The 27,823-nt window shown below is 39.1% G+C and overlaps 1 protein-coding gene across 2 annotated transcripts; it reads right to left on the reverse strand.

Annotated features, from left to right (window-relative positions):
- On the reverse strand, positions 1–26,283 carry LOC104590565 (phenylalanyl-tRNA synthetase class IIc family protein). Of its 2 annotated transcripts, none has more exons than XM_010249281.3 (10): positions 25,881–26,283; positions 25,287–25,477; positions 13,003–13,209; positions 12,477–12,594; positions 12,268–12,344; positions 8,772–8,951; positions 8,573–8,617; positions 8,001–8,105; positions 358–471; positions 1–265 (listed from the first exon to the last, which is right to left on the reverse strand). In XM_010249281.3, the coding sequence occupies exons 1-10, from the start codon at positions 26,080–26,082 to the stop codon at positions 215–217; spliced, it is 1,290 nt and encodes a 429-aa protein (XP_010247583.1). In that variant the 5' UTR covers positions 26,083–26,283; the 3' UTR covers positions 1–214. The 2 variants fall into 2 exon arrangements, with proteins under 2 accessions (XP_010247583.1, XP_019052056.1); XM_019196511.2 differs by having other exon boundaries at positions 25,287–25,484; positions 25,881–26,020.
- Positions 26,284–27,823: the final 1,540 nt, after the last annotated feature.

The following is a 27,823-nucleotide window of genomic DNA, read 5'->3' on the forward strand; positions in this document are numbered from 1 at the left end:
TTAGATATTATCCTTATCGGCTAAAATCCCTTTAAATAATTAATTCTCTTCAAAGGCACCATCTACAACAATTTATTATTGACTTGTAAGTAATAGTCGTGATAAATTAAGTTGGGGAAAAGGCTAATCAAGGAAATATGGCCTGCAAATTAAAGCACAGATGAATAAAATATACATGACAAAACTACAGCTTCATGGACTTGGGACAGAAATCTCATCTCAGAACAACATTCAACTTGTTCTGCACTTCTTCTCTCACATTCCACTGCATCAAAAGCAATAAAAGTATCAGGGTTATTGGTCATTCCATTTGTAAAACATTTATGCAGGCTAAACCCTTTATTCATTTACTTTCACCTGGAACTGATTTATCTCCTCATCAGTAAGTGAGCGTTCCATTGATCGATATGCAATTCTATAACAATGGCTGGTCATTCCTTTCTTGTTTGTGAAATTGTCAATCAGTCGTACCTGAGAGATCAAATTGTCTATTGGACCATTTGCTTGGACAGAAACACATTATATTGAGATTATGAAAGAGTGTGAGTGTAAACAACAAGCCCCTGTACAACAAAGTCTCATACAGTTTGTGAAACCTAGCAGTAGGCCGCCAAGAAACAAGGCTAAAAACTAAGATCTATATTCAAGGGTTCAAAAGAAAAATATGGGAAGGACTTCCCTGAACTCATTATGAGCCAAGAGGATACCATATCCACAAACTTATGCAAACAGCTTCAATGGGAAATGCCCTGATGTAAAAAATTCTAGCATTTCTTTCCCCCTAAATTACCCCATAATGACTAATTGGATGACAATCCATAAGGTCTTGCTTTTCTTGCTAATTTTTTAATGGGATAAATTATAATTACTTATATATGCCCTGAAATTTGAAAAAACTACTTATATGTACCCTGTAGTTTTAAAAACTACTTATATGTAGTTTTAGAAACTACTTAATGGGAAAGCTTGTTGGGGTGTGGTTCCCTTAGCAGTGTTGTGGGCAATTTGGTCTGAAAGGAATAGTAGAATTTTTTAGCAGAAGTCGAATCCAGAGGAGGTGGTTATCAATTCTGCAGTTGGCATGTTGAGAGCATGGCTGTCTACTCTTACATGTTTCAGTCCCGATGATCTCTCATCCTTTTTTTTTTTGATAGGAAACGGTAACTTTCATCAGATAAAACCATAAGAAACAACTGTCACCTTCCAAAGTAAAAGGTGACCCCTGAATAACAAAAATCTTACAGCACTGCACAAAACAAAAACTCCCGATTCACCCCCTGTTTTGCTAGGTAGTCAGCTAAAGCATTTGCTGACCTCCTAGACCAATACACTTTTGCATCCAGCTCCCTTGTGAGGCTCAATAATTCCCTTACCTGTTGTCTAAGGGACCACGTTCCCAAACTGTTTGATTGCAGCCATCCTACTACTAATTTTGAATCCCCCTCCACTTCCAATTGTTGGAAACCCAATTGCTTGGCCCATCTGAGCCCCTGGAGGAGCGCCAAAACTTCAGCTCTAAGCGAGTCCCCCACACCTATTGGGCCTTAAATTTTCTTGAGTGCAAATTTTTTTGGAGGTCCTTAAAGGTGTTTTTGTACAAAATACTCTTGTACAGAGGACCATACTTGTACATTTTTCTCAGTTAATATAAATTATACTTTACTTTTCTCAAAAAAAGATGGCCCAACATAACGCAAATAAGCCATCCGTTAGAAAACGTTCAGGGCTGTTTGCATGTGAAATCACATGCCTATTATATTTTATCATAATTCCAACTGTACCCTTCAATCATTGAAAGTAGAAAATACCCTTCATCACTGGTTTCACATCAAAGTAAGAAATATTTTTTTTCACTCAATGTCACCATGTTCAACCTGGAAACCAGCAATTCTGAAGCTAGAACCTATTGGAACAGTGGAGTGACTTGGAAAATGAACATCCAAATAAATAAACCTTCAGAAAACCCAGATGGAAAATATCAGTTCCGATCGTTTCTCACAGGGAAAACTGGAAAACCAATGTTGGCTTTGTTTGTTTGTTGTGCATATCCAAATTGGACAGGGACAACAAGAAGACTTGGGAACAGGACTGGCAGCAAGCCCGTGATGAGGAAGAGGGGTCTTGTGGGACCACGGTGTTGACCTCAAGTGCTTTCACTTCTTCCACAGTTCAACCTCTACCTCAATCCTAATATCCCTCAGTTCTATCTTGCTTTCTTGTAGGATTCCCTCTGCTATGAGTCACAACAGAGTATCTTTGAAGAAGCCATTAATGGAGTTGCAGGAGCTTTTATACTTGATTACAATTATCTTTGTTTTTTTTATCAATTACAATTATCTTTGTTTTTCCTCCACCAATCCAATTCTGGAGTTTATGGTAAAATGCAGAGTTCTAGTAAAGAGACTTTGGAGATGAAGATAGACAGTGAACTTTGAAATGTGCAAAAGCATCGTTATAAGGTTGTCTATGTAAATGGTTGACTCATATCATGCAATAGTCAAAGATGAGAGTTTGAAGGGGTTTATTGGCTGCAAGCACAGACATGTAAATGATGGACAGTGAACTTTGAAATGTGCAAAAGCATCGTTATAAGGTTGTCTATGTATATGATTGACTTGTATCATGCAATAGTGAATAGTCAAAGATTAGAATTTGAAGGGGTTTATTGGCTGCAAGCACAGACGTGTAAATGATGGACAGTGAACTTTGAAATGGGCAAAAGCATCGTTATAAGGTTGTCTATGTATATGATTGACTCATATCATGCAATAGTCAAAGATGAGAGTTTGAAGGGGTTTATTGGCTGCCAACACAGACATGTAAATGATGGACAGTGAACTTTGGAATGTGCAAAAGCATCGTTATAAGGTTGTCTATATAAATGATTGGGCTCGAGTATCACAGAATAATCGAAGTTTGTAAATGATTGGACTGCTGTTCTTATTGGATTCCTGCTACTGCTGCCCTTGACAAGTTTGAAAGTGCAAGGGTGAGATTGGCCTCAATATGATTATCAAAACAAAAAAGAAAAAAAAAAAAAAGCCAAAAGATTGGAGTAGAGGGGTATATATATATATCAATAACTGTGGATTGAATTAATATTAAAAAAATGAGAAAATTACAGGGCAAGGGGGCTAAACAATCTTAGCTCCCAAGAACAACCATTACACATCAAAAGAACAAAAATTACAAGACAGCCCAAAAAATAGAATGTCTGTTCACCCCTTGTCTAGCTAGACCATCTGCCAAAGAGTTCACACTTCTTTTTACCCATTTGTATTGGATTTCCATGTCCTTAGTCAGCCACTTGAATTTCCTCTTTTCATTACTGTAATTCCAAAGTCTAAGACTATCCTCTTTCAGCCAGTTTACCACCACTTCAGAATCTCCTTCCATGATCAGCTTGTTAATATGCATATCATTGATTCTTTGTACCCCTTCAAGAGCTGCAAGAATCTCAGCTCTCAAAGAATCTACCACCCCAATTGGTCCAGAATAAATAGCTAACAGATTCCCTTGTTCATCTCTTATTACTCCTATTCCGGATGGCCCTGGATTGCCCAAGCTGCTGCCATCAAAGTTCAGTTTAACAAAGTCATGGGGTGGGAGGATCCAACAAACATTTGAGGCCTTCCTCATTGGAACAAATTCTGCTATCTCCTTCCACTTTCTTTGCAACTCATCAACTGAGAATTCTGCGAACAGAGCCAAGGTTTTCAGCCAGTGTATAACCCTAATGTAGATGACCTCCAGCATTGCTTCCAAATCCAAACTTCTCTCCTTATCAGTAAATATTCGTGAATTTCTCTCCTCCCAAATAGTCCAACAGACTGCAGCTCTCATACACCTCCACATAAACTTGGCCCTTTTTGTTGGCCGAAACGGCAGAAATGTGAATAGGCTTTGCACATTCGAAGGGGGGGTCCACCTGCACCCAAACAAAGAAGTACACCACTCCCAAATGATGTTAGTGAACCGACAGGAGATTAGTAAGTGATATCCAGACTCACCATCAGCTTTATAGAGGACACACCAGTGAGGACAAAAACAACTATTGGGTCTTTATGTTTGAAGTAAATCTGCTGTGTTAACTCTTTCCAGAAAGGCTTCCCAACAGAAACTCCCAACCTTAGGAGGTATAGGATGACACCACACCTCTTTAACAGGGAAAGACAAGCTAGAAGAAGAAAAATGTGTGAGAGCATTAAAGAAAGAGGCAAAAGTGAAAGAACCAGAGGGGGTGAGAGTCCAAATTCTACTATCTGCCTTTGTTGGCTCTAGGAACACCTCTTCAAGAATGGATAACAGTGATGAGATACCATCAAGCTCTGCGTCCCTGATATCTCTTCGCAGGCTCAAGTTCCAGCCAACCCCAGAAATAGAATTAGAAGGAATAATGAATGAAGACACCGGTTCATTTTTAAAAGTGGAAAGGGCAAAAAGGCTTGGGAATTGGTCTTTTAGGGTGGAGTCCCCAATCCAAACATGTTCCCAAAAATTAATGAGATTGCTTGAGTGCAAGTCATACCTGATCCATGGAGAAAACAAGGGTAGAATAGCTTGAATAGCTTTCCAAGGAGATGCTCTTGTACTCCTTGCCAGAATCCCAGAGTCCCATCAATTTGCTGCAAACCCATGAATACTTCCCACTATCTTCACCCAAAGTTTGTCCTTCTCCAATGAGAACCTCCAAAGCCATTTCCCCAGAAGAGCCAAGTTCCTATTCCTTATGTTCCCGATACCCAAACCTCCCTCCCTCTTACTCCTACAAACCATCTCCCACCCCACCCTATGGTCCTTCTTCTCCTCCCTCGGCTCCTAGAGAAAGTCTCTCATTAGTTTTTCTAATCTACTAGCCACCTTTGTTGGAATCTTGAAGATTGACAAAAAGTAAACAAGAAGATTAGCTAAAGTAGACCTGATTAGAGTGGTTCTCCCTCCAAGAGACAAATAATCTTTCTTCCAATTTGCTAATTTCCTTTCAAACCTCTCCATAACCGGAACCCAAAACTCACCTTTCTGAGGGTTATCACCCAATGGCAAACCGAGGTAATTAAGGGGGCAATTTGCTATTGCACATTCTAAGATATCTGCAACCTCAGAGATCTCCCCCTTCGCCCATATTTACCCCAACTATACAACTCTTCTCAAAATTCACCTTAAGGTTTGACATTTGCTCAAAAAGTCGTATAGTGAGCTTCAAATTTCTAATCCTGTTAGGGTCCCCTGTTTCACAAAAGAGTATGGTGTCATCTGCAAATTGCAAATGTGTTAGTGGCACAAGCTCCCTCCCAACTCTCCAACCTCTGATTAAGCCCCTGGAATCTGCTCTATAAATTAGTCTCCCCAGAACTTCAGCTACCAAAGTAAATAAAAAGGGGGAGAGGGGGTCTCCTTACCTAATCCCTCTCAAGGCTGGGAAGAAATCGACCACTGTCCCATTTACCAATATGGAGTAATGGTAGTTCCTGATACAACCTAAGACCCATTTGCATCAATTATCCCCAAAACCAAAATTGGTCATCACCTCCATCAAGAAAGACCAATCCACCAAATCATAAGCCTTTTCCAAATCCAGTTTACAAATCACCCATTTTTTCTTGGATCTCTTAAACTCCTCCAAGCTCTCATTTGCTATCAGAATCTAATATGTTATTTGTCTCCCCTTCACAAAAGCTCCTTGATTATCTGCTATAATTGTTGGGAGCACTTTCCTTATTCTGATGGACAGCACCTTGGCGATAACCTTATAAAGGTTGTTGACTAGGCTGATCAGCCTGAAATCCTTTGGGTGACATGCATTCCTCTTGTTAGGAACCAATGCAATAAAATTGGAGTTCAGCCCTGAGTTGATCACCCCTCTAGAGTGGAATTCATCAAACACAGTCCATAGATCTTCCTTTAATATCTCCCAACAATCTTGATAAAAGGCCATTGTAAAACCATTTAGGCCCAGTGCCTTTGATTTATCCATAGAGAACACTGCCTCCCTTATCTCTTCCACTTCAAATTTCCTTTCCAACCAATCCCTATCCTCTATCTGCAAAGTTGGCCACTCCATACCCTCAATCCACACCCTACTATTTAGGGGTTTTCTAAAGATAGACCTAAAGTGATTTGCAAAAGCCCCTGCTATTTCTCTTTGGGTGGATATTGTAACCCCTTCAATCTCCAGACTTGATATAAAATTCCTTCTTCTTCCACTTGCCACCACATGAAAAAATTTGGTATTCCTATCCCCCTCCTTCAGCCATTTGCACCTTGATTTTTGTCTCCAACTTATTTCCTCCTGAAGAAGATAATCCTCTAACTGTTTACGCAATTTCTATCTTAGCTCCTTATCTTCTTCTGTAAGACAACCCCTTTCTTCCTTGCCATCTAGGTCCTCAATTTGTGCAGTCACTATTTGCTTTCTTTCCTCTAATCTCCCAAACTCTAATAGATTCCACTCCTTGATTTTTCCTTTCAAATACTGGAGCTTCTTATGAAACCTCATTCCACTCCATTTCACTGTTGGATTGCTTTCTAGCCACCACTCTTTGACTTTCTTTATGAACCCCAGGTGTCCTAGCCACATGTTTTCAAACCTAAAGGGAGCAGGACCAACACTTCTCACTTCCTCCCTACAGATTACAATATGCCAATGGTCAGAAGTCACCCTTGGATATGCTCTAGAGCTTAGATTCCCCCAATGTTCTTCCTAGTAATTTGAGAATAGAAATCTATCCAGCTTAAAGCAAATCGGGTTCACTTGGAGATTGGACCAAGTAAAATAGTTGTGTGATAATGGGATCTCTTTAAGCTCGTAAACATCCACAAATTGATTGAATTTCCTCATACTCAAGGTCGATCTCCGCCTTAGACTATTTGTCTCTTCCAGGAATCTTATAACATTAAAGTCACCTCCAAGATACCAAGGCCCTTCCCATAGTCCCCTTATATTGGTCAGTTCTTTCCACAACTTCCTTCTCTCTCTGTAATCATTTGAACCATATACATTGGTAAGCACCCATTCAAACCCATCCTCCACTTGTTTAAACTTCAAGGCAATGGTCCCTATATAAGAACAAAGGTTATATACAAATTACAAAGTTGCAATAATTACAGAGATACTGTGATTATTCAACTAGAGCTTAAGTTTTAGCAGTGCTAATGATAGAGATTGAGAAGATGATTACAGAGATAGTGTGGTAGAAAGGGAATCTTGGGTAGTGGTAGAAGGGCTCAAAAAGAAAGATTGAAGATCTTTGTAGTACAAACATATATTGAGATAAGTTAGATGCTTGGCCAGGGATCTAAGAAGTGAGAACATCCTTTACATGGACCCATCGATATTGCCCAGTCAATGCATCTAATGAACTGAAATCAATTGTATTGAGCATTATCCACCTGGAGGATATGAATGTCTTAATGTAAGCAAAAGCATCAGGAAAATCAAGGGTTAGGTATCAGGGGCTAAACCTTAAAAGAGGTGCTTGAAAAGTGAACACTCTCTAAACATGTTTCTCTTTCCCATTCTTTTTCACAACAAATAAAATTGCAATAACTTAGTGATTAAAAAAATCTTAAACCCTTCAGCATTGACTCTTTAAAACCAAAAGAAAGTTTAAAAGAAAAAGTAAAGAGTTGAAGCATCAGCTCTAGTTTGGTAACCTAATATTTCATATGAAGTAAATTTTATAGCATTTCATAATTTGAATAGCAGAAAGAATGAAACAACTACAATCAGAAAAATGAATAACTTACAAACCAGAAGAAAAAATAAATGGAAAAAATCTTAAACCCTTCAGCATTGACTCTTTAAAACCAAAAGAAAGTTTAAAAGAAAAAGTAAAGAGTTGAAGCATCAGCTCTAGTTTGGTAACCTAATATTTCATATGAAGTAAATTTTATAGCATTTCATAATTTGAATAGCAGAAAGAATGAAACAACTACAATCAGAAAAATGAATAACTTACAAACCAGAAGAAAAAATAAATGGAAAAAATATCTTTACATACCTCCTCCACAAGATCCCCAGCAATTCCCCTAACAACTTCACATAAATTGTTCTCGGTGAATGAGTCACTGATCCAAAAACTCATGTCTTTGTAACAAGGAGGAAACTGTAAAAGACAGTACTCTCAATTTTTAGAGCATAAAGGTAAAGTAATCTCAGATACCAGGGCATTAGGAAGCTCAGATAACGAGTATAATGCCACAATGTCTGTAAACAAGCCTAACCATGCACTGTAACCATCTTAACCCTTTTCTGTATGTCATGTAAAGGACATAGCTCTGATCGGAATTATGATAGAGCACAACAGCGGGACAGGATTTGTATATGGGAACCCAAATAGTTAGGGTTAAGATTGAGTTGAACTCTGATCAGAATTAGAATAACTGACCCGATGGAATAAAAGTGATACTTCTATAATTTTGTCTGCATAAACTACAAGGGTTGAGTTAACTATACAACTTTGTCAGTATAAGCCAGTGATGGCAGAGCAATGAGCAAGTGGAACTGCAGAAATATATAGTATTACAAGTATAACTATGGCATTGTCCAAAGACAAGGGCTAAGGTGCTTAACCTTTGAAAATGGCTTGAACTTGACCCCGAGTTGACCTTCAGAAAACTGCATACACGAAGTTCCATATCAGGTATATTAATAGATACTAAAGCTTTTAAGAATTTTAATTGTCTGCTGAATTCGTTTAAAGCAAACAAATGCATAGAAGAACAGAATAAGGCAAAATTATATAGAGATCATGTGATGAATTAGGAAATACCTGAGAGGTAAACCGCTCATCAGTTGACCAGAAAAGCCTAATATCCGGTATCTCAAATAGAACCATTGCAAGCCGCTCCAAACCAAGTCCAAAAGCCCAAGCAACATTATTAGTTTTACCACTTCTCTTTAATATTTCCTGCTCCGTCACTCCACATCCTAAGACCTCCAACCATTTCTCCTATAAGATTTGGCAGATAGTTGATAATAAGGCTCATAAAGTACTACAAAAACAATGCAACAATATCAAAGTGACAACATGTAAATATATTTTTGGATGAATGGCCAAAAAGTAAATATGCTACTTTGATTTGATATATAACCAACTAGTTGAACTCAGGCTGACAAGTGTTAGAATGTGGGCTTGTGTCTGAGAGCAGCCACTGTGTGCAAAATATGCCGAAGTATTGAATCTAGTCCACCCCTCCACCCCCAAAGATCCCACATAGCCAGGACCAACTCACCAACATTGGGTAATGACCAATTTATATGCTATCCGGTAATGATGTTGCTGAGAGTTATTTCGGTGTTTTATTTCTTCCCTTTTTATGTCCTTTTATAGGCTGTTTATGTGTTATTTGGGCAGAAAGTAACTTAATCTTTTCTCTTCTTTGATTTAGGACACTCCTGTCTTTATTTTATACCAAGCAGGATTGTCATTGCAATTAGACATCGTTATTGATTAATATATATACCCAGCCACCTGCTAGGTATATATATACTAAGCAGGATTGTCTTTGCAATTGGATTTTTGAAGTCTGTTGACAGCCCTAGTTAAGAGTGTATGTAAGTATGTCCCATAAGGGCATTTATGTTGCTTCATCTTAAGTTGTTTAAGTTATGTTTTAAGTTCTGTCCCCAAAACTTATTAGGGACAAACAGTCATTGTACTTGGTTAAAGCCTATAAATATCAATCATCTAGTAAGAGTCTCATAAGCTCTAATCATTCTGTTCGTTCTCTTTTTCTTCTTTCAGACTCTCCACTCTCTCCTCTCTCTTTCTAATTACATATAAAGCAAACTGATATCAGAATACTTCTTAAATAAAAGAATCATCCTGATTAAAAACAAATAAATAAAGGACTTTTTTTATCAGCAACACAGAAATGATTTCATTAATAAAAAGAGAGCATAGTTACAACAAGAGGTCATGAAAAAAGAAAAAACACAGCTTTAGAAAAGCTGACCCAACCCAAGATTACAATTGAGCCCAATACAGATGACTTCTTTGTACCCTTTGCTTAGCTAGACCACCTGCCAAGCTGTTGGCAGTTCTCCTCAGTCCTCACCCATTTAACTTGGATTGCCATGCCCTCTGAGAGCCATTTAAATTGCCTGAATTCATTTCTAAGATGCTATGACTCCTCCCCCTTCTTCAGCCAGTTCACTACAGTTCTCAAGTCACCCTCAATGATCAATCTATCAATACTCAAATCTTTAGCCTTCTCAACCCCATATACTGCAGCCAATAGTTCTGATCTTGCCACATCACCTTGCTCAGCAGGTCTGAGTATAAAGCTAAGATGTTTCCTTCCTCAGCCCTAATGGCCCCCCATGCCTGAGGGGCCCGGATTACCTACACAACTCCATCAAAACTCAATTTTCTTCCAGCTGCATATTGGGGGTGACCACTTCTCAACAGATTTCTGTCTTCTAGATGACGAGGCAGCAATAACACCCCAGGCCCTAATCTAAAAAATGTCTCCAACCTTAAAATCTGAAAATAAATTTCAGACTTTTTGCCCAATATTCCACTCTGAGATATTCATCAAAAAAAAGTATGCCACTCTGACAATATGAAGGACTTTTCTCATTCTCACCTGTGTAAGTATCCAAGTTGAGATCAAATCACCCAAAAAATAGTAATCAATAGAATAGGGGATTGGCCCTGTTATTCTTCTTTTACAGAAAACTTAATCCTCTTCATCAGTCTTCCTCTTGGCTTTTCCTTGTGGCCATTTTTATTTTCACGTGTGTGTTTGTAGCTGTAGAGATTCTTGTTGTAATGTAGCATGGAGTTTGGCCTTGCCAACTTAAGTAGCTTCTCTAAGCTAGTTTGGAATTCTTAAGCTTTCTGCTAGATGGCATCTTAGTGATTCTACTAACCTAGATTGTCATGTTCTGTCAGGTGCAGATTTGGTTCTTCATAGTTCTTGCATCTGAACTTTTATGGATTTTTTAAATTTTTCAAAAGAATTATAGAAGGATGGGCAAAAATGAAGGGCTGCATCTGGACTTTTATGTGATAGGTGAATACCACTTAGACTAAAAGGAAAATTCTATAGAACAGTTATAAGGCCAGCTATGTTGTATGGAGCAGAGTTGGGCAGTCAACTAGAAGGTAAAGGGGTAACCTAAAAAGGACATGGGTAGAAGTAGAAAGAAATGATTTAAGCACCACTAATTTAACAATGGAATGGATTGGAAAAACAGGATTCATGTAGCCGACCCTTATAGTTGGGATAAGGCTTGGACAATGATAACGATGATGATTTCTTGCACTTTTTTTCCCTGGACAGAGCCTTCCTACCCCTGCTTTTTCTGCATCTACTATCATTTTCTCAGGCAAACCTTCCTATTTTTTTTTGTTTTTTTGGCCCGGGGGGGTGTTAACAACAGGATTAATATCAGGCAGTGTGAACTACATCCATTTAATTTACCAGCTGAGCCAGCTGGCACCTTTCTTTTACATACATCGAGTCACATATTAGAAACCATATTTTAGAATATGAAGCATGTGTAAGCATCTATAAATGACAAAACACAATCCTCCATACAAGCAGCATATTAGATATTCCTTATTATCCCAAAAAGATTACATTCAAATCTGTTTGATAAAAGCAGCTTTATGTGGAATACAATCCCAGCTTCTGTGTTGTGGTCCATTTGGACTGAAAGAAATGGTAGAATTTTCTGTAATAGGTCAAAGGATTTGGATGATGTAATTCAGAAAGCTGTGGGTAAGCTGATTTCTTGGATTTCCATTTCTGGGGAGTTCAGGAATATTATCTTGCCTGTATTATTTCAATCTTGTTCCTGGTGGAAGTTGTAATCTCGGCTGCTTTTTTTTTTTTGATAATTGTAATCTCGGCTGCTTTTTAGACTGCCTTTTTGGGTCTGAATTGCAGTTTGTTTGTGTTGAATAAATTTACTTTACCTTTTCCAAAAAAAGAAAAAAATCCACAAACAGGGCAACTGCACAAACCCAAAAAGTACATAAATAAAAGAAAGGTCAAAGCTACATTACCAAAAATATACAACAAATGAGTCGTATGCAGCACATGAATGGAAACCCCTGTCCTCCCTGACTGGAAGAAAGGGCATAAGGAAAACCCTGTTCTCCCTGACTAGGACAAACCCAGTTCTTCAGCACAGGAGATAGGAGATGTACCAATACTCCTCCCCCCTCCCCCCAAATCAAGGAAGAAGAAAGGTTAATAGAAGTTCAAACTGACAATGCAACACTACTTCACATGCTTTCAGGTTCAACAACTAACCTGAAAATATATCTCAAGTTCAAAAGATGGATTGGTAAAGGGAAAATAAGTATCAACCCAGCGCATTTCCACAGCACCTGTAAATTTCAAAAGACTTGGTTTAAGATACTTCAAGAGGCAAATAAATATATCTTAAAAATACTACTTTAAAGACCAAGAAAATACCAATTGATATCAAGTTTATAGACAAGACAAGGTTTCAGGTTTACCAAATAAGTGTCTCGCTAAACCCTCAAGACATTTCTTTAGATCTCCAGCAGCATATGATGTGGCATCCACACCAGATTCCTCCCATTCATTTGGATTAAAAACTCGCACTCCTTCCATCTGCATAGTTATAACACAAACACATCAAGGTAACAAAGAGGAAATTTGGAGAAGCAAACCAATAAAAATTTATGATTATTATAATCAATTGGTAATTGGGTGGATGCAATCAGGGCAGCTCGGAATTTGGCAGTATAGACAACTGATAAGGGAAATACTTAGCATAACAAGGGAGGTGCGGGTGTTTGTTTCAAGTGGGTAAGGAGATCAGCAAATGGTTTTGCTGACGCCCTAGCAAAACAAGGGACTGTAAGGGAGAGACTTTACTGGGCAGTGCTGTAATGTTTGATGTTTATTGGATCAACCTTTTCTAATAAGGGTTGACTTCTGCATTTCAGTTTTAATTTATCTCTAATGAAAGTTACCGTTTCTGATAACAAAATTATTGTAATCAAATGGAAGTAACACCTGATGGAACACTGGGTAATGAGTTGAATCAATAGAATCCCTACGATAAACATCTCCAGTTACAAGGAATTGAGTGTGTCCCCTCCTCAATAGTTCTGCTTGATGAGCACTTGTATGGCACCTCAAGACAGTTTGTGCATCAACATAGTATGTATCGTTGTAGCTCCTGCTTACATGGTCAGCAGGAACCAAAACATCATCAAAGTTCTGCAAGAAGTAAACCTCTCATCACAAGAAGAAATATGACCTCCAGATCATGTCAGCCATTAAGGGCAACAATTTAGGAATTCAAACAGAATTATAAAGGATCAACAGCAACAAAGGAGGATAAATGGTATGACACAGTAACAAGAAAAAAACAATTTTTAATATCATGCTGAGACCAAACTCAGAAAGACACAAGACACATGCTTATGCACGTGATATCTTGGAAACAAAATGCAATTAAAACTAAATGAATACAAAAAAAAAAAAATCATAAATGATGGAAGATCAACATGATGAGCCCTCTTAGTCACTGCACCTCATAATATGCCTTGTAAATCTAACAAAGTTTGATCCTTTCTGTACAAATAGTTCAGGAATTTTCTATGCAGTAAAACCAGATTCAGAGTTTGTAGTCAAACAAATCTCAATTGTTCTAATACCAAAAAAGAATGAATAGGAAACTTGTATTGAACCAAAGAAAAAAAATAAAATAGAGGGGCAATTATCAGAAATGCATTCAAGGATTCAATAGGATTTGATTAGGTCATGGTAGTGGTACAAATTCTATTATGCAAAGAAACAAAAAGCACTTTTCCCTAGGACTCCACTTTTGAAGTCATACTAACCTTTTTTTTGTGGTAATAAAAGCCACACTAATCAAAGCTGGTACATACCAGTAATCAAAAGCTGTAGAACACAAGGTGGTACAGACTAGTAAATATTAGTAGGCATCATTGGCTCCAAAAGATTTTTGGACCCCCCCCCCCCCCTTATCAACTAGTGCTATGCATCTTTATTCTTCTTAAAATAAAAGATTTTTATTAAAAATAAAGAAAAAATGAGATCCCCCCTTCCTCTTCTTCCTCCTCCTTCTTTCTCCTGACCCCCCACCTCTTAAGGAGCCGTCCCTAGCCTCCTTGTGTTTGGGAGGCTTACGCCTCACGCCTCTAGGTAGTAGAACACCTTGCATCATGCCTCCGCGTTTTAAAGCATTGCTTAGAACCTCTGCCACCAAAATGAAAAGGAAAGGGGAGAGGGGGTCTCCTTGAAAGCTAAATTATTGTAGCCGAAGTAGCAGAAAAGAGAAGAAGAAGAAGAAGAGATGCTGGAATGTCGAACTGCACTACTCAGTCGACAATACTATTATTTATATTATGATGTAGTACAATGATACAGGAAGTTACTAGAATGCTCCTGATTAGTGATGGGATACCCAGACAACTTAAAACAATAAACAGGATTAGGCCCATTAACAAAGGCCCAGTACAGGACAACTTAAACTTAAGTATAGGCTAATAAGAACTCTTATCAGCCGAATACTCATACATACAAAGACTTCAATCCAACACTCCCCCTCAAGCTAAGCATGGGTATCAATCATGTTTAGCTTGCCAAGCATGTCCCTAAACTTTGCTGTTGCCAGCCCTTTACATCTGCAATTTGAATCTCAGATGGAGTATAAGGCACACAGAGTTCACCCGAGACAATTCTTTCTCTAACAAAGTGCCGATCAATCTCAATATGTTTTGTCCTGTCATGCTGCACGGGATTGTTGGCAATGTTGATGGCAGCTTTATTGTCACAATACAGCCTGAGAGGACCTTCAGCCTTAATGCCAAGTTCATTAAGAAGAGTTCTGAGCCATAAGAGTTCAGTAACCCCATGGGCCATAGCTCGATACTCTGCTTCTGCACTTGATCTAGCCACTACATTTTGCTTCTTACTGCGCCATGTGACCAGGTTTCCTCCCACAAATGTACAGTAACCCGATGTTGACTTCTTGTCTCCAACAGACCCAGCCCAATCTGCATCAGTGTAGGCTTCAATTTCAATTCTATTGTTTTTCCTGAAGAGAATTCCCTTCCCTGGGCAAGTCTTCAAGTACCTGAGAATCCTTTCAACTGCTTTCATATGAGGGATCTTTGGAGAGTGCATAAATTGACTGACAACATGCACAGCATAAGCAATATCTAGCCGAGTGAGGGATAAGTATATCGGCTTCCCTACCAATTTTTGGTATCTTTCTTTATCACAGTAGTCCTCCCCTACTGCTTCCTGTAGGCCATGATTCTGTTCCATTGGAGTATCTGCTGGCCTGCACCCCATCATGCCTGTTTCCTCTAGGAGGTCAAGAACATACTTCCGCTGACATATGTAGATTCCCTCTCTTGACCTAGCAACTTCAATTCCAAGAAAATATCTCAAATGACCCAAGTCTTTGATCTCAAATTCAGAAGCTAGAAACTCCTTCAGTCTTTTTATCTCTTCCAAGTCATTCCCGGTAATTACCATATCATCCACATAAACAATGAGTGCAGTAAGTTTGCTATCCTGTCTCCTTATGAACAAGGTATGGTCTGCACCACTCTGAGTGTACCCCACTTTCTTCATGGCCCCACAGAGCCTCTCAAACCATGCACAGGGAGATTGCTTCAACCCATATAATGCTTTCCTCAGTTTGCACACCTTTCTACTAAAGTCATAGCCTGGTGGAGGTTCCATAAATACCTCTTCATGAAGGTCACCATTTAAGAAGGCATTCTTCACATCCAGCTGATGAAGTTCCCATGAAAAATTTGCTGCTAGTGACAATAGAACCTGAATTGTGTTGAGCTTTGCTACTGGGGCAAAGGTTTCTTTGTAGTCAATCCCTTCTTTCTGAGTAAACCCCTTTACCACAAGTCTGGCTTTGTACCTGTGCTTTACAGTAAACACCCACTTGCACCCAACAGTGGTCTTCCCCTCTGGCAGATCCACTAATTCCCAAGTTCTTGCTTTCATTAGGGCTTTCATCTCTTCATTCATAGCTTCTTTCCACCTTGGATCAGACACAGCCTCTGAGTACCTAGAAGGAACACGCACAGAGGAAAGAGCAGACACAAAGGAGTGATAGGCAGGAGATAAATGTGAGTAAGAAACAAAATCAGCAATGGGGTGCCGGGTGGTGCAAGAGCGGATATAGGCTTACGGAGAGCAATAGGAAGATCCAAATCAGAAGTATGAGAGTTGAAATTACCTTGGATTGTAGAGACAGATTGATCCGAGTCCAACTGGTTGCTGTCATGAGGTTGAGGACCCCTTTTTCTTCTGTTGTATGTAAGTATCTCTTTTTGTTGCCTACCGAAGCCTTCAGGAACATCTGCAGCATCAGGAGAGGTAACCGGCACAGTGGGAGCCTCACTGGGTTGACCCGGAATGTCACAACAAGGAGTAGGAGGAGAGGATGGAAGGCCCGAGGCAGATAGGAGAACAAAAAAGGAGGGAGAATGAGAATCCTCTTCCATCCCACTAGTCTCCCCCTGAAGAGGATTCTGAGAAGACTAAAAATAGGGTTGAGACTCAAAGAAGACCACATCTCTGGTGACATACTTTCTCTTGGAGACAGGGCCATAACACTTGTAACCCTTTTGTGTAGGAGAGTACCCCAAGAATATTCCCTTTGTAGCCTTAGGATCCAGCTTGGTCTTCTTTGGATCATTCACATGTATGAAACATATACAGCCAAAGACCCGAGGAGGAAGGGGAAAGTCTGGAAGAGTGGGGCACAAAACAGAGAAAGGGGTTTTCATACCCAACACCTTAGATGGCATCCGGTTTATCAAATATGATGCAGAAAGTACAGCTTGAGACCAGTATTGCTTGGGGACTTTGTGCTGGAATAGTAAGGCTTGAGCTGTCTCCAATAGATGTCTATTCTTGCGCTCAACAACCCCATTCTGTTGAGGAGTATAAGCACAGGATGGATGTAGTATGCCAGCATCTTCCATGAATAAGTTCAAGGATTTTTCAAAATATTCAGCAGCAATGTCTGACTTGAATTGCTTAATCTTCTTATTAAACTGTGTTTCAATCATCTTGCAAAATGCCATGATTATCCGTGGTACTTCATCCCGTCCTTTTAACAGGTAGATCCATGTACAATGAGAATAGTGGTCAATAAAACTGATAAAGTACCGGAAGCCATCAAAGGAAACAATGGGTGAAGGGCCCCAGACATCAGAATGAACCAAATCAAAAGGAGCACAAATTTCATTGCTAGAAATTGGATACACAGTTCTACATTGTTTTGACATTTGACATACTTCACAGGTTAGACTCTGACTTGGAATGCCCTTAAACAATTCGGGAAACAACATTTCTAATGAGGAGAAAGACACATGACCTAGCCTAACATGCCAAAGATGCAGCTTAGCTATTGACTCCACACTTTCCGGATTACTAGCAGCAGATGCTTGTAAGGCTGAGCCGATGTCTGCATCAAGGTAGTAGAGGCCTCCATACTCATGACCGCACCCAATCATTCTCCTTGTCAATCTGTCCTGGAAGACACAATGAGTAGGAAAAAAGGTTATACTACAGTTCAAATTTTTGGTAAGTTTTGAAACAGACAAAAGATTTGAGGTAAGACTGGGAACATGTAAAACTGATTTAAGAGAGAGGTCCTTGCTTAGGTCAACAATTCCCTTTCCAGAGATAGTGGAGAAAGACCCGTCAGCAACTCTCATCCTATCCTGACCAGACAACAAATGATATGAAGAGAATAGGGAAGACATATGTGTCATATGGTCAGTAGCACCGGAATCAATAACCCAAGAAGTAGAGTCAATAGAGCCAGTGGCACTGAAGGCAAAGGCTGTACCTGATCTAGCAAGAGATGTAGAAGCAAAAGAATTATTTCTTAGACGGGCTAATGCCCTGCTAAGGACCTCAACCTCACTAGCAGTGAAGCCCAAAGTACCAGTTCCAAAGGAATCAGCAACCTGTCCCATAGGAGAAGAAGACACTGTTGGTGTATTTTGTGAGTTGTCATCATTGTTGCTGGTGACAAAATTCCCACTTGCCGCAAGCCTGTTATCTCTAGAAGAAACATCTCTGGGTATTGAAGACATCTTGACTGCAGCCACTGTGTAGGTGACACTGATTAAGACTAGTCGATGCAGTTCTGAAGGTTCTGAACCAGTTCTGGAGCAGATCTGATTAGCTGAAATGATCACAGCAGGTTCTGACAGCACTCGACACAGTTTCAGACTTGCCAAGACTGTCACAATTCTGTTACAATAGCAAGCAAGGAGTTCTAGGCTGGTAACCAACCTGAAGCTAAGGGTTCTCAACTATTGTGCTATGCAGACTCCACTTGAACTTCGAGTACTGCAACTGTAAAGAGAGTGCCCTTCCTTGCGGCCAATACTAGGACTGCTGACATCAGTCCTCAACTAGGGTTCACAGTGCTGAACAATCTGGAGCTGTTTGCCACATTGCTATGCTGGTAGAAGTGTTCACAGTGCTGGTAGAACACTAGATAGACTTCACTTGGGCTGAACCAAAAACTGCAACAGTTTGGGTACAGTAGCGAGTGAACAGTTCGAGACTGCAACAGTTCAGGAAAGAAGCTAAGTCTGTGCGAGTCTTGCTGGAGCACTGAAGCTGCAACTGTAGAAGTAGCTAAGCCCCTTTCGGCTAGTGCTAGGACTGCTGAAATCAGTCCTCAACTAGGTTTGTCCTACACAGACCTCTCTTAGTAGCCAAATAGCTACTATTTGCTAGAAATAACCTAGTAGGACATCTACTTCTGGGTCTTACTTCCCTTGAGTCCTACAACCAAGAGAAACCCTAGGTTCGAACTTGCTTTACTCTCTTACACCCCTAGGTCTTCACCGCAGCAACCCAGAAAAGGAAGAGAGAAGATGAAAAGACAGCAAGAGAAGAGAGTCTGTGCCGGCTGAAACCAGGAAGAAGCTAATGCTTTGATACCATGAAAGCTAAATTACTATAGCCGAAGTAGCAGAAAAGAGAAGAAGAAGAAGAGATGCTGGAATGTCGAACTGCACTACTCAGTCGACAGTACTATTATTTATATTATGATGTAGTACAATGATACAGGAAGTTACTAGAATGCCCCTGATTAGTGATGGGACACCCAGACAACTTAAAACATTAAACAGGATTAAGCCCATTAACAAAGGCCTAGTACAGGACAACTTAAACTTAAGTATAGGCTAATAAGAACTCTTATCAGCCAAATACTCATACATACAAAGACTTCAATCCAACACTCCTTATCTAAGCCCTATAATAGCTTCAAAAAACTCCTCCACTGAACTGTTCACAATCACTGAAAAATGACTAGTTTGCAAGCAGCCTTTGATCCCACTTGCACCACAAATCTCCAAAACCATAAGTCCTCATAATGCTAATTAGAAATTCCCAATCCACCAAATCATAAGCTTTCTCCAACTCCAGTTTAATTGCCACCCCTTTTTTCTTAGTTCTTTTTTGGGCATTGGCCTCCACACATTCATTAGCAATAAGAATTCGGTCCATAATCTGTCTACCCTGAATAAAAGCCCCTTGGCAATTATTTTGTAAATGCTAGTAACCAAGCTGATTGACCTAAAATCCTTCGGATGATTTGCATTGGAGTTTTTTGGCACCAAGGTAATAAAGGTTGAATTCATTCCTGGACTAATTATACCCCTCCTATGGAACTCTTTAAATACTCTAAGAATATCTGGATTAATGATCTCCCAACAATCTTGATAAAAGGCCATTGTGAAACCATCCAGGCCCAGACCCTTGGCTTTGTCCATGGCAAATATTGCTTCCTTGATCTCATCTTCCTTAAACCTCATTTCTAAAAGTTGGTTCTGGGAGGCATCAATAAATTCCCAATTCAACCCTTCAATTGTCCATCTTTCTCTCGGAGGCCTTAAATAAATTGATTTAAAGTGAACCACAAAGGCCTTAGCTATCTCTATTTGATCTGTGATCCTTAATTTCTAAACAAGAGATAAGATTTTTCCTTCTTCTATCATTAGCAATTGCATGAAAATACTTGGTGTTACCACCTTTTGATCCTATCGTTTCTAGTATTTGAATCCTTGACTTGGTTGAATCTAGAATATAGGCAAAATATCTTAGCAAAAGATGATGTGATCTTGTCCCAAGCTTATGCTATGGTTAGTAGTGAGGAAAGCAAAAGGCAGGTTCAAATTCAAGGGACAGTTACAGCTGATCATTTTGCTAATGTGGGGTGAAACATAAGATAGCAAGTGAAGATAAGAAAGATATCATTTGTGAGTATTGCAAGAAACCGAAACATACAAAAGACACTTGCTAGAAGCTACACCCACACCTCTTGCCAGCCAATTCAAAAATCCCAACAATAATAAGAAGGTTGGAAATGGGAAGAGTGGGAATGCTAATGCAGCCATGGCTCCAAATGGTGAAAAGGGTTCTAGTGATGAGAAGACAGCATAGCAGTTAGCAACAATGAAGGCTGAATTTGATAAGTATGGGAAATCACCTTGAGAACACAATTACAGCTTCCAATTCTTCAAGCAATTCATTGTCCACTGCCTTTGCACATTCAGGTACTCGTGTCATTGCTAACCATGCATCTAACTCAAGTAACCATAGGATCCCTTAATAATTTCCCCGAATCAAGGTGCCTTTGTGAAGAATAGGCAAATTGTGGATCAAATCCTAATTGCAAATAAGAGTGTGGAAGACTTCAAAAGAAGTGGGAAGAAAGGGTTAGTGTGCAAATTGGATCTCGGAAAGGCATACAATTTGGTGGATTGGTCGGTCTTATTGGAAGTCCTAGAGTCTTTTGGATTTGGGCAGAAGTGGTGCAGCTGGGTGAAAGGATGTATTAGGACATGGCACTATTCTATTTTGGTGAATGGTAAGGTGGTAGATCACTTCCCGGCTACTAGGGATATTAGGCAAGGGGACCCCCTTTCTCCTTTCCTTTTTACACTAATTGTTGAAGTCTTAGGGAAGCTCATTGAGAGGGCAGATTCTAGAAACTTGGTGAAAGGTTGGAAGATAGGGAGGGATAGGGTCCTAGTAACCCATCTACAATTTGCTGACAACATAATTCTTTTCTGTGGTGGGGATGAGGTAAGTTGGGTTAGTAATTTAAAGCTAGTGATCAATGTGTTCGAACAAGTGACTGATCTCAAAGTGAATTTAGATAAGAGTTGTGTGATTGGCATTAATTTGAGTGATAGTGAAGTGGAGGAAAGGACCCAAATTTTGGGTTGTGAGATTGCCCAATGGCCATTGATCTATTTGGGGCTGCCACTAGGGAATAACCCAAGTAAAAAGAGCTTTTGGAATCCAGTGATTGATAGGTTAACTAAGAGGTTAGATTCTTAGAAGAAAAATTACCTTTCCATGGGAGGTAGGATAACTTTGATTAAGTCAACATTGGCTAACCTGCCTGTTTACTTTCTGTCTGTGTTTAAAATGCATGAGGGAGCATGTGGGACTTTGGAAAAGTTAATGAGAGATTTCTTATGGGAACCAGGAGAGGAGAAAAGAGATCATAGAGTCAGGTGGGATATAGTTACCAAAACCAAAAGTGATGGTGGGCTTGCTTTAGGTAATTTGCAGAAAAAGAATGAAGCTCTATAGGGGAAATGGCTTTGGAGATTGACTTTGGAGAGGGATAAATTGTGGGCTCAAGTTGTCTTAAGTATTCATGGGCAAGCGGCAGATGGTTGGGACACAGGAGTATCATCTAGGGCTACAAGAGCTTCTCCTTGGAAATCCATTCACGCCATACTTCCTTCTTTCCTTCCTCTAATCAGGTATGACCTTTGCTCTGGTAACCTTGTGAAATTTCGGGATCATATTTGGGTGGGAAACACACCATTGAAAGAGTTATTCCCTTCTTTGTGTTCCCTTTCACGGTTTAAAAATAAGCCAGTCTCCACTTTCCTGACCACTTCTAATTCAACTATTGATTGGAACTTGGGTTTTAGAAGGGCCCTTAAAGACTCTGAATTGAACCTTATTTCTGACCTACTCAAAATCCTAGATGAGGTGGGTATTGACCCCTCTAGGAGGGATAGTAAGATTTGGGTCCCTTCTCCTTTGGGTGTCTTCTCATGCTCTTCCTTTTTCAAAGAATTGGCTCATTCCCCACCTATTTTTGGACTCCCCTTCCCGGTTTTGGATGTTTGGGGTAGACCAATCCCTCCCAGAATTAGTGCTTTTTGCCGGGAAGTCTTCTTAGAAAAGTGTAACACTTGCGACCTACTTCAAAGAAAAAGGCCTAATTGGTGTTTATCCCCGCACTGGTGCATCCTTTGTAAGGAGAATGGTGAGACTTGTCATCACTTACTGATATCTTGCCCATTTATTTTAGAGATATGGTGTTGGTTTTTCTCTCTTTTTGGTTGCAGGTGGATCCCTCTCTCAAATGTACAAAGCTTGTTCCATTCTACTTCAGTTAGGGGGTTGAAGAAGAGAGGAAAATTCTATGGAGATGTGTAAGAACAGCTATATGTTGGACAGTCTGGGAGGAAAGGAATCAAAGGACCTTTCATGGGAAAGAAAGAAATAAGGGTTCCATCATTGAACTAATTTCTATAAGGGTGGCTCATTGTCTAAGACTATGAAGCTCTTCGAAAATTATTCAGAAGGAGACGTCATTAGAAAATGGAAAGAAGTGGCTTGGTCAGCTCCAATAAAGATTTCATCTAACCCAATTTGGTCTCCTCCAACTTTGGGGTTCACAAAACTAAACTTCGATGGTAGCAGCAAGGGAAATCCAGGCCCGTCAGGTATAGGGGGAGTTTTCATGGATGAAGAAGGTCGAATTATTGCCATATATTCCGGTTTTATTGGATGGGGGATTCCCTTAGAGCTGAAACACTGGCTGTTCTAGAAGGGGTAAAAAGAGCCCGAGAGTTGAATATCAGAAAATTGATGATGGAAGGTGATTCTAAACCGGCTATCAATTGGCTGCAGAAGGACAATTTTAGTTTGTGGAAATTTCTGAATGAGAAAAAGAAAGTTAGACAATTCACTCAAAACATGGAAGTCAAGTTTCAATGGACTAAGAGGAGTGCCAATTCCTTGGCAGATTCATTGGCCAAACAAGGGGTGGGAAGAGTCAACTTTTTCTGGGCAATATTGTAAACTGAAATGTACTTATTGGGAGGGTTAAGAGTTTTTACCCCTCCTCTTGTATCTTTTTCTCTTAATATCTATTAATAAAAGTTTCTGTTATTTATCAAAAAAAAATCATAAGATCCCTTGGATTATTGATTTTAGAGCTTTTGATCACATGGCTGGTGTCTCTACCCTCTCCAGTTCTTATAAGTTGCTTTTTGGACAAGATAAAATAACCCTAGTTGATGGCTCTCTTTCCCCTATCTCAGGCAAGGGAGACATCAAGATCAAAAATGGCTTTACCCTCAACTTTGTCCTTCATGTCCCTAAACTTAACACCAACCTTTTATTTGTTAGTAGCTTAGTTAAATCTTTAAATTATTGTATAACCTTCTTTCCTTCTCATTGTGTCTTTTAGGATCTATAGTCTTGAAAGGTGATTGGGAGTGGCCATGAGGCGAACGGTATATACTTGCCAAATATTCCTGAGAAAGCCAAGAACCACCTTTGAAAGTTGCCTTTGGTTCCACTTCTTCAAAGTTTGCCACTCGTATCATGCTTTGCCATTTTCTTTTGGGTCATTTGTCTTTTTTTACATTTGAGTCATTTGTTTTCAAAATTATTTAAAGAAATAAGTCCATCGAGTCTACATTGTGAGTCTTGTGAGTTGTCAAAGCATTGTAAGAATAGTTATCCAATGACTAATAAAAGATCCACTTTTCCTTTATGTTATGTGCACTCTAAAATGTGCGTTGTCAATCAGTTCATGCATGCTCCTAGGGATATACACATGGTTGTAGCAAAGAGGATCTTGTGCTACTTGAAGGGTACACCAGGTAAGGGGGTTTTGTTTAGGAAGCATGCCCACACAAAACAGGAAGCCTACATAGATGCAGATAGGGCATGTTTGTTAATGGCAAGCAGTCTACATCTGGATATCGCACCATGGTAGGGAGAAATTTGGTTTCTTAGAGAAACAAGAAAGCAATTAGTGGTGGCTAGGTCTTTAGCTGAAGTAGAGTTCAAGAGTCTATGGCTATGGCCCATGGTGTGTCAAAACTATTATGATTGTGGTCTCTAATGAAGGAAATGGACATTAGTTACGCTAAACCACTCATGTTGTATTCTGAAAATCAAGCTACCATCGATATAGCATATAACCTTATACAACATGATTGGACCAAGCATATTGAGGTGGATAGACACTTCATCAGGGAAAGAGCGGCATCTAGAGAAGTGTGACTGACTTTCATTGCTTCTGAAGAGTAGTTGGATGATATACTTACAATGGGAGTTCCAAAAACAAAATGACAATAGTATGTAAGCAAGTTGGGCATGATTGACATCTAAGCTCAACTTGAGGGGGAGTGTAGCAATGATGGGTCGGATGGGCCATAGGAAGACAGCATTAGTTTTATTTTTTTATTTTAGGTTAATGGCCTCACACATATGGGCCTGTTAACAACTTTTATTTCTTTTCTTTAGCAGCCACCTTCTTAAGGGCATTCTTGTAGTTACTTCAAGTTTGTGATTAGAATTAATAAAAGTTAATTAGGAGAGGAAATGAGAGCTGATCGAACTTCACATATCCATCCTCCTTTTTTCCCATTCTTCTCCTCTCTCTTATTCCGATTTCTTCTTCTTATTTCTTCCTTCTTTCTCTTTGATTATTTCCATTTTTCTATTGCTGGTTTTTCTACCAAGTGAAATCATTTGCCCATCAAAAAGATACAATAGAATGAGATAGAACAACTTAGAGAAAGATAACAAAATGAAAAAGAAGAAAAAGGAAGCAAAGTCATTCCACATTCTACAAGAGTCATGTTTAATAAAGAAGTGTATATTTCATCCATAAAAATGGCATTCCTAGATAAACCCACATTCTGTAATTTCTTTTTTCTTTCTTTTTTGGGAGAGATAAGAGAGGTTATCTCTCCTTGTTGTACTAATGCTTAATCTGCTTCTATATCAATGAATCATTTCTGCTATTGATCAAGAAAGAAACAATTTTTCAGCACAAGCACTGCCAAAATAGTTGTATATTTCATTCAGTAGAAAATGCAAAGCCACAACTTCTCCACATTTTCAGAAACATAATGCAATATTAAAACAACATCCGAAGAAGTCTGCAGTTTATTTAAAGATATAATAGTATTCCAAATCCATAGTTGTACCTCTTTTACAGAAACAATGGGGCAAAGATCATCAAACTTATCAAACTTTTCTGCATAAGTTTTGTCAAAGTAGTCGTATATTGCATTCTTTAAAATACCGATAGGGTGTTGATCCCTCCGATGAAGCTGCATACCAAGCTTCGAGAATACTGTATCTGGAACATTGTTTGTGGGGTCGTCCCTCACCACATCTACAAGCTCAATCATCCAAAACCATCAAAACAGTTGAAAGAACTTCGAAGTCTCAGAGAACAAAAGCACCAAGAAAGAACAGCACACAACACAGAATAACTAGAATATGAATATTTAAATCACAAAACGCAATTTCACAAGATGGGTATGTACCATCTCTGCGAACCTACCCACCCAGAACAAAACAAAGACACAAATTGAAAAAATCCGAAATGCCCAGACCATAAAACGCAATTTAGTGAGGTGGGTATTTTTAACCATTTTTTGCCTATCTACGGAACAACAAACCATCAAACCAGTCGAAAGAACTCGAAAGAGACAGCAAAAAGGAAATACATCACTAGAATTGAAGAACTTCAACAGAACAAAAACATAAAATGGAATTGAACGAAGGAATTTTACCATCTCTTCCAATCTTGACTCCACCGATCTCTAGCACAGAAACAACTGGCTGTCGCCATTTGTGGCTCCGAACCTTATTTGCAGACAGAGCTGAAGATGTTGCATAAGTGGAAGAGAACGGAACAGTGAAGTTTCTGAAGCAGTATCTTTGGAACAAAGACGAGGGTCTGCAGACAATGGAGTGTGTGAGTGAGATAGCCATCGAAAATCCTCCGTTCACCTCACACGCTTGTTCGGAACCACGGATAAGTGTTTTACGCAGCAACTAATTGCCGGCGTTATGCCCCGTATGTGCGGCTGTCGATTATTTACGACTAGGGGACTAGGGGTGGATGGATTGAAGCGAGCCGACCCCTATTCGAACTCGGCTCGACGGAAGACTATAAGGCTTGGGTTCGAGTTCGAGTTCGAGCTCATTCGAGTTAGAGATTTAAGCTCAAATTTGGCTTAATTGGCTTGATTCAAAACTCAAAAACTCGAACCTCGCTTAACTCAAAAGCTCACAAGTTTTGAGTTTGGTTTAAATTCGACTGTGAACTATAAGCTTTCTATATAAATAAAAAGTTATATATATATAAATTATTTTTTATTTTTATGTATAAAAATTAAAAATATTATATATAATATTTCTATTATATATATAACATTTCCATATTTATTTTTTATACATATGATGAGACATGTAATTTATAATATTCTAAAATTTTAAACCAGAGCGTATGTAAATGAAAATTTTGCTGTTAAAAGAAAACTAATACCAGAAATTAAAAAAATAAGGACTGATAATACCAGAAAACTAATATCAAATAAGGATTTGGACGACGAGGGGCGCGACGCGTAAAAAAGGAATGGTAATTGTTTCCGGTTGTCAAAACAGTTCTGAGATTCTTATTGAAAAATTTAGTTAAATATGAAGGAACATTGATGACTGCAAGTGCTCACATGTTTACTACTGTTATTGGATCTGGAGTTCTCTCCCTAGCTTGGGTTGTAGCTCAGTTGGATTGGAGAGTAGGACCTGCTGCTCTCATACTCTTCGCTGTCATCACTTGGTTCACATCAGTTCTACTTGCTGACTGTTACAGGTCTCCTAACCCTGTTACAGTCTATTCATGAAAAGCCAAACTAGGTTAAAAATAATAATAATAATAAAAAAGAAAAGGTTCCTGAAACCAGTCTATTCTTGGTGAGATTTTTAAGAGAAATTAAACAAACCCTTCAGAATTCAAGTTCAAAACATTGATAAACCGGTCTTTCTTGAATGTCTGGAATCCTAATGGGGTTTCTAATTTTCCCTTTTCTTTTCTCATGAGGAATAATGATTCAGCTCGGTGGATTAGCTCAATATAGTAGCTTTGTAGGGGCTACCATCGGATACATATAAGTAATTTAATCCGATGCCTTCTTAGCTTTAAATGCTGTTCTTAACTTCTTTTCATTCAATTTTGGCTTTAATTGTTTGTAGATAATGTCTGGTTTTGATTTCGTATTGCTTTTCTCAATTAGGGCAGTTCAAATGTCCAACTGCTTCCACAAGAACAGCCACCATGCCAATGCGACACATCACACTATCCCTTCATGATCATCTTTGCATGCATTCAAATAATTCTCTCTCGAAAACCCAATTTTCACGAGCTCTCTTTGATTATCCATCATAGCAGCTATTATGTCATTTTCTTATTCTCTAATAGGAATTGGCTTCTTCGTAGCCAAAGTTGCAGGTTTTCAGTAAGTGATTCATAAAACTCTGAAACAAGATGGATAGATCAAGGTTCTAAATATCGATATGTCCGATACACTAGTAGGGGCATATTGGGTGATATCGATAGTGTTTTTTTACTTTTCTTTTATATTTTTTTTCAAAACCAGTTCAGTGGGCAGTTTAAGGCTCTTTCACCCCCTGAACCGGTCAGAACCCTGATACACCCTCTGTAGGGGCGTAT

Source organism: Nelumbo nucifera, chromosome 6 (genome assembly GCF_055504915.1).
Source record: "Nelumbo nucifera cultivar China Antique chromosome 6, China Antique-T2T, whole genome shotgun sequence".
Classification (NCBI taxonomy): Eukaryota; Viridiplantae; Streptophyta; class Magnoliopsida; order Proteales; family Nelumbonaceae; genus Nelumbo; species Nelumbo nucifera.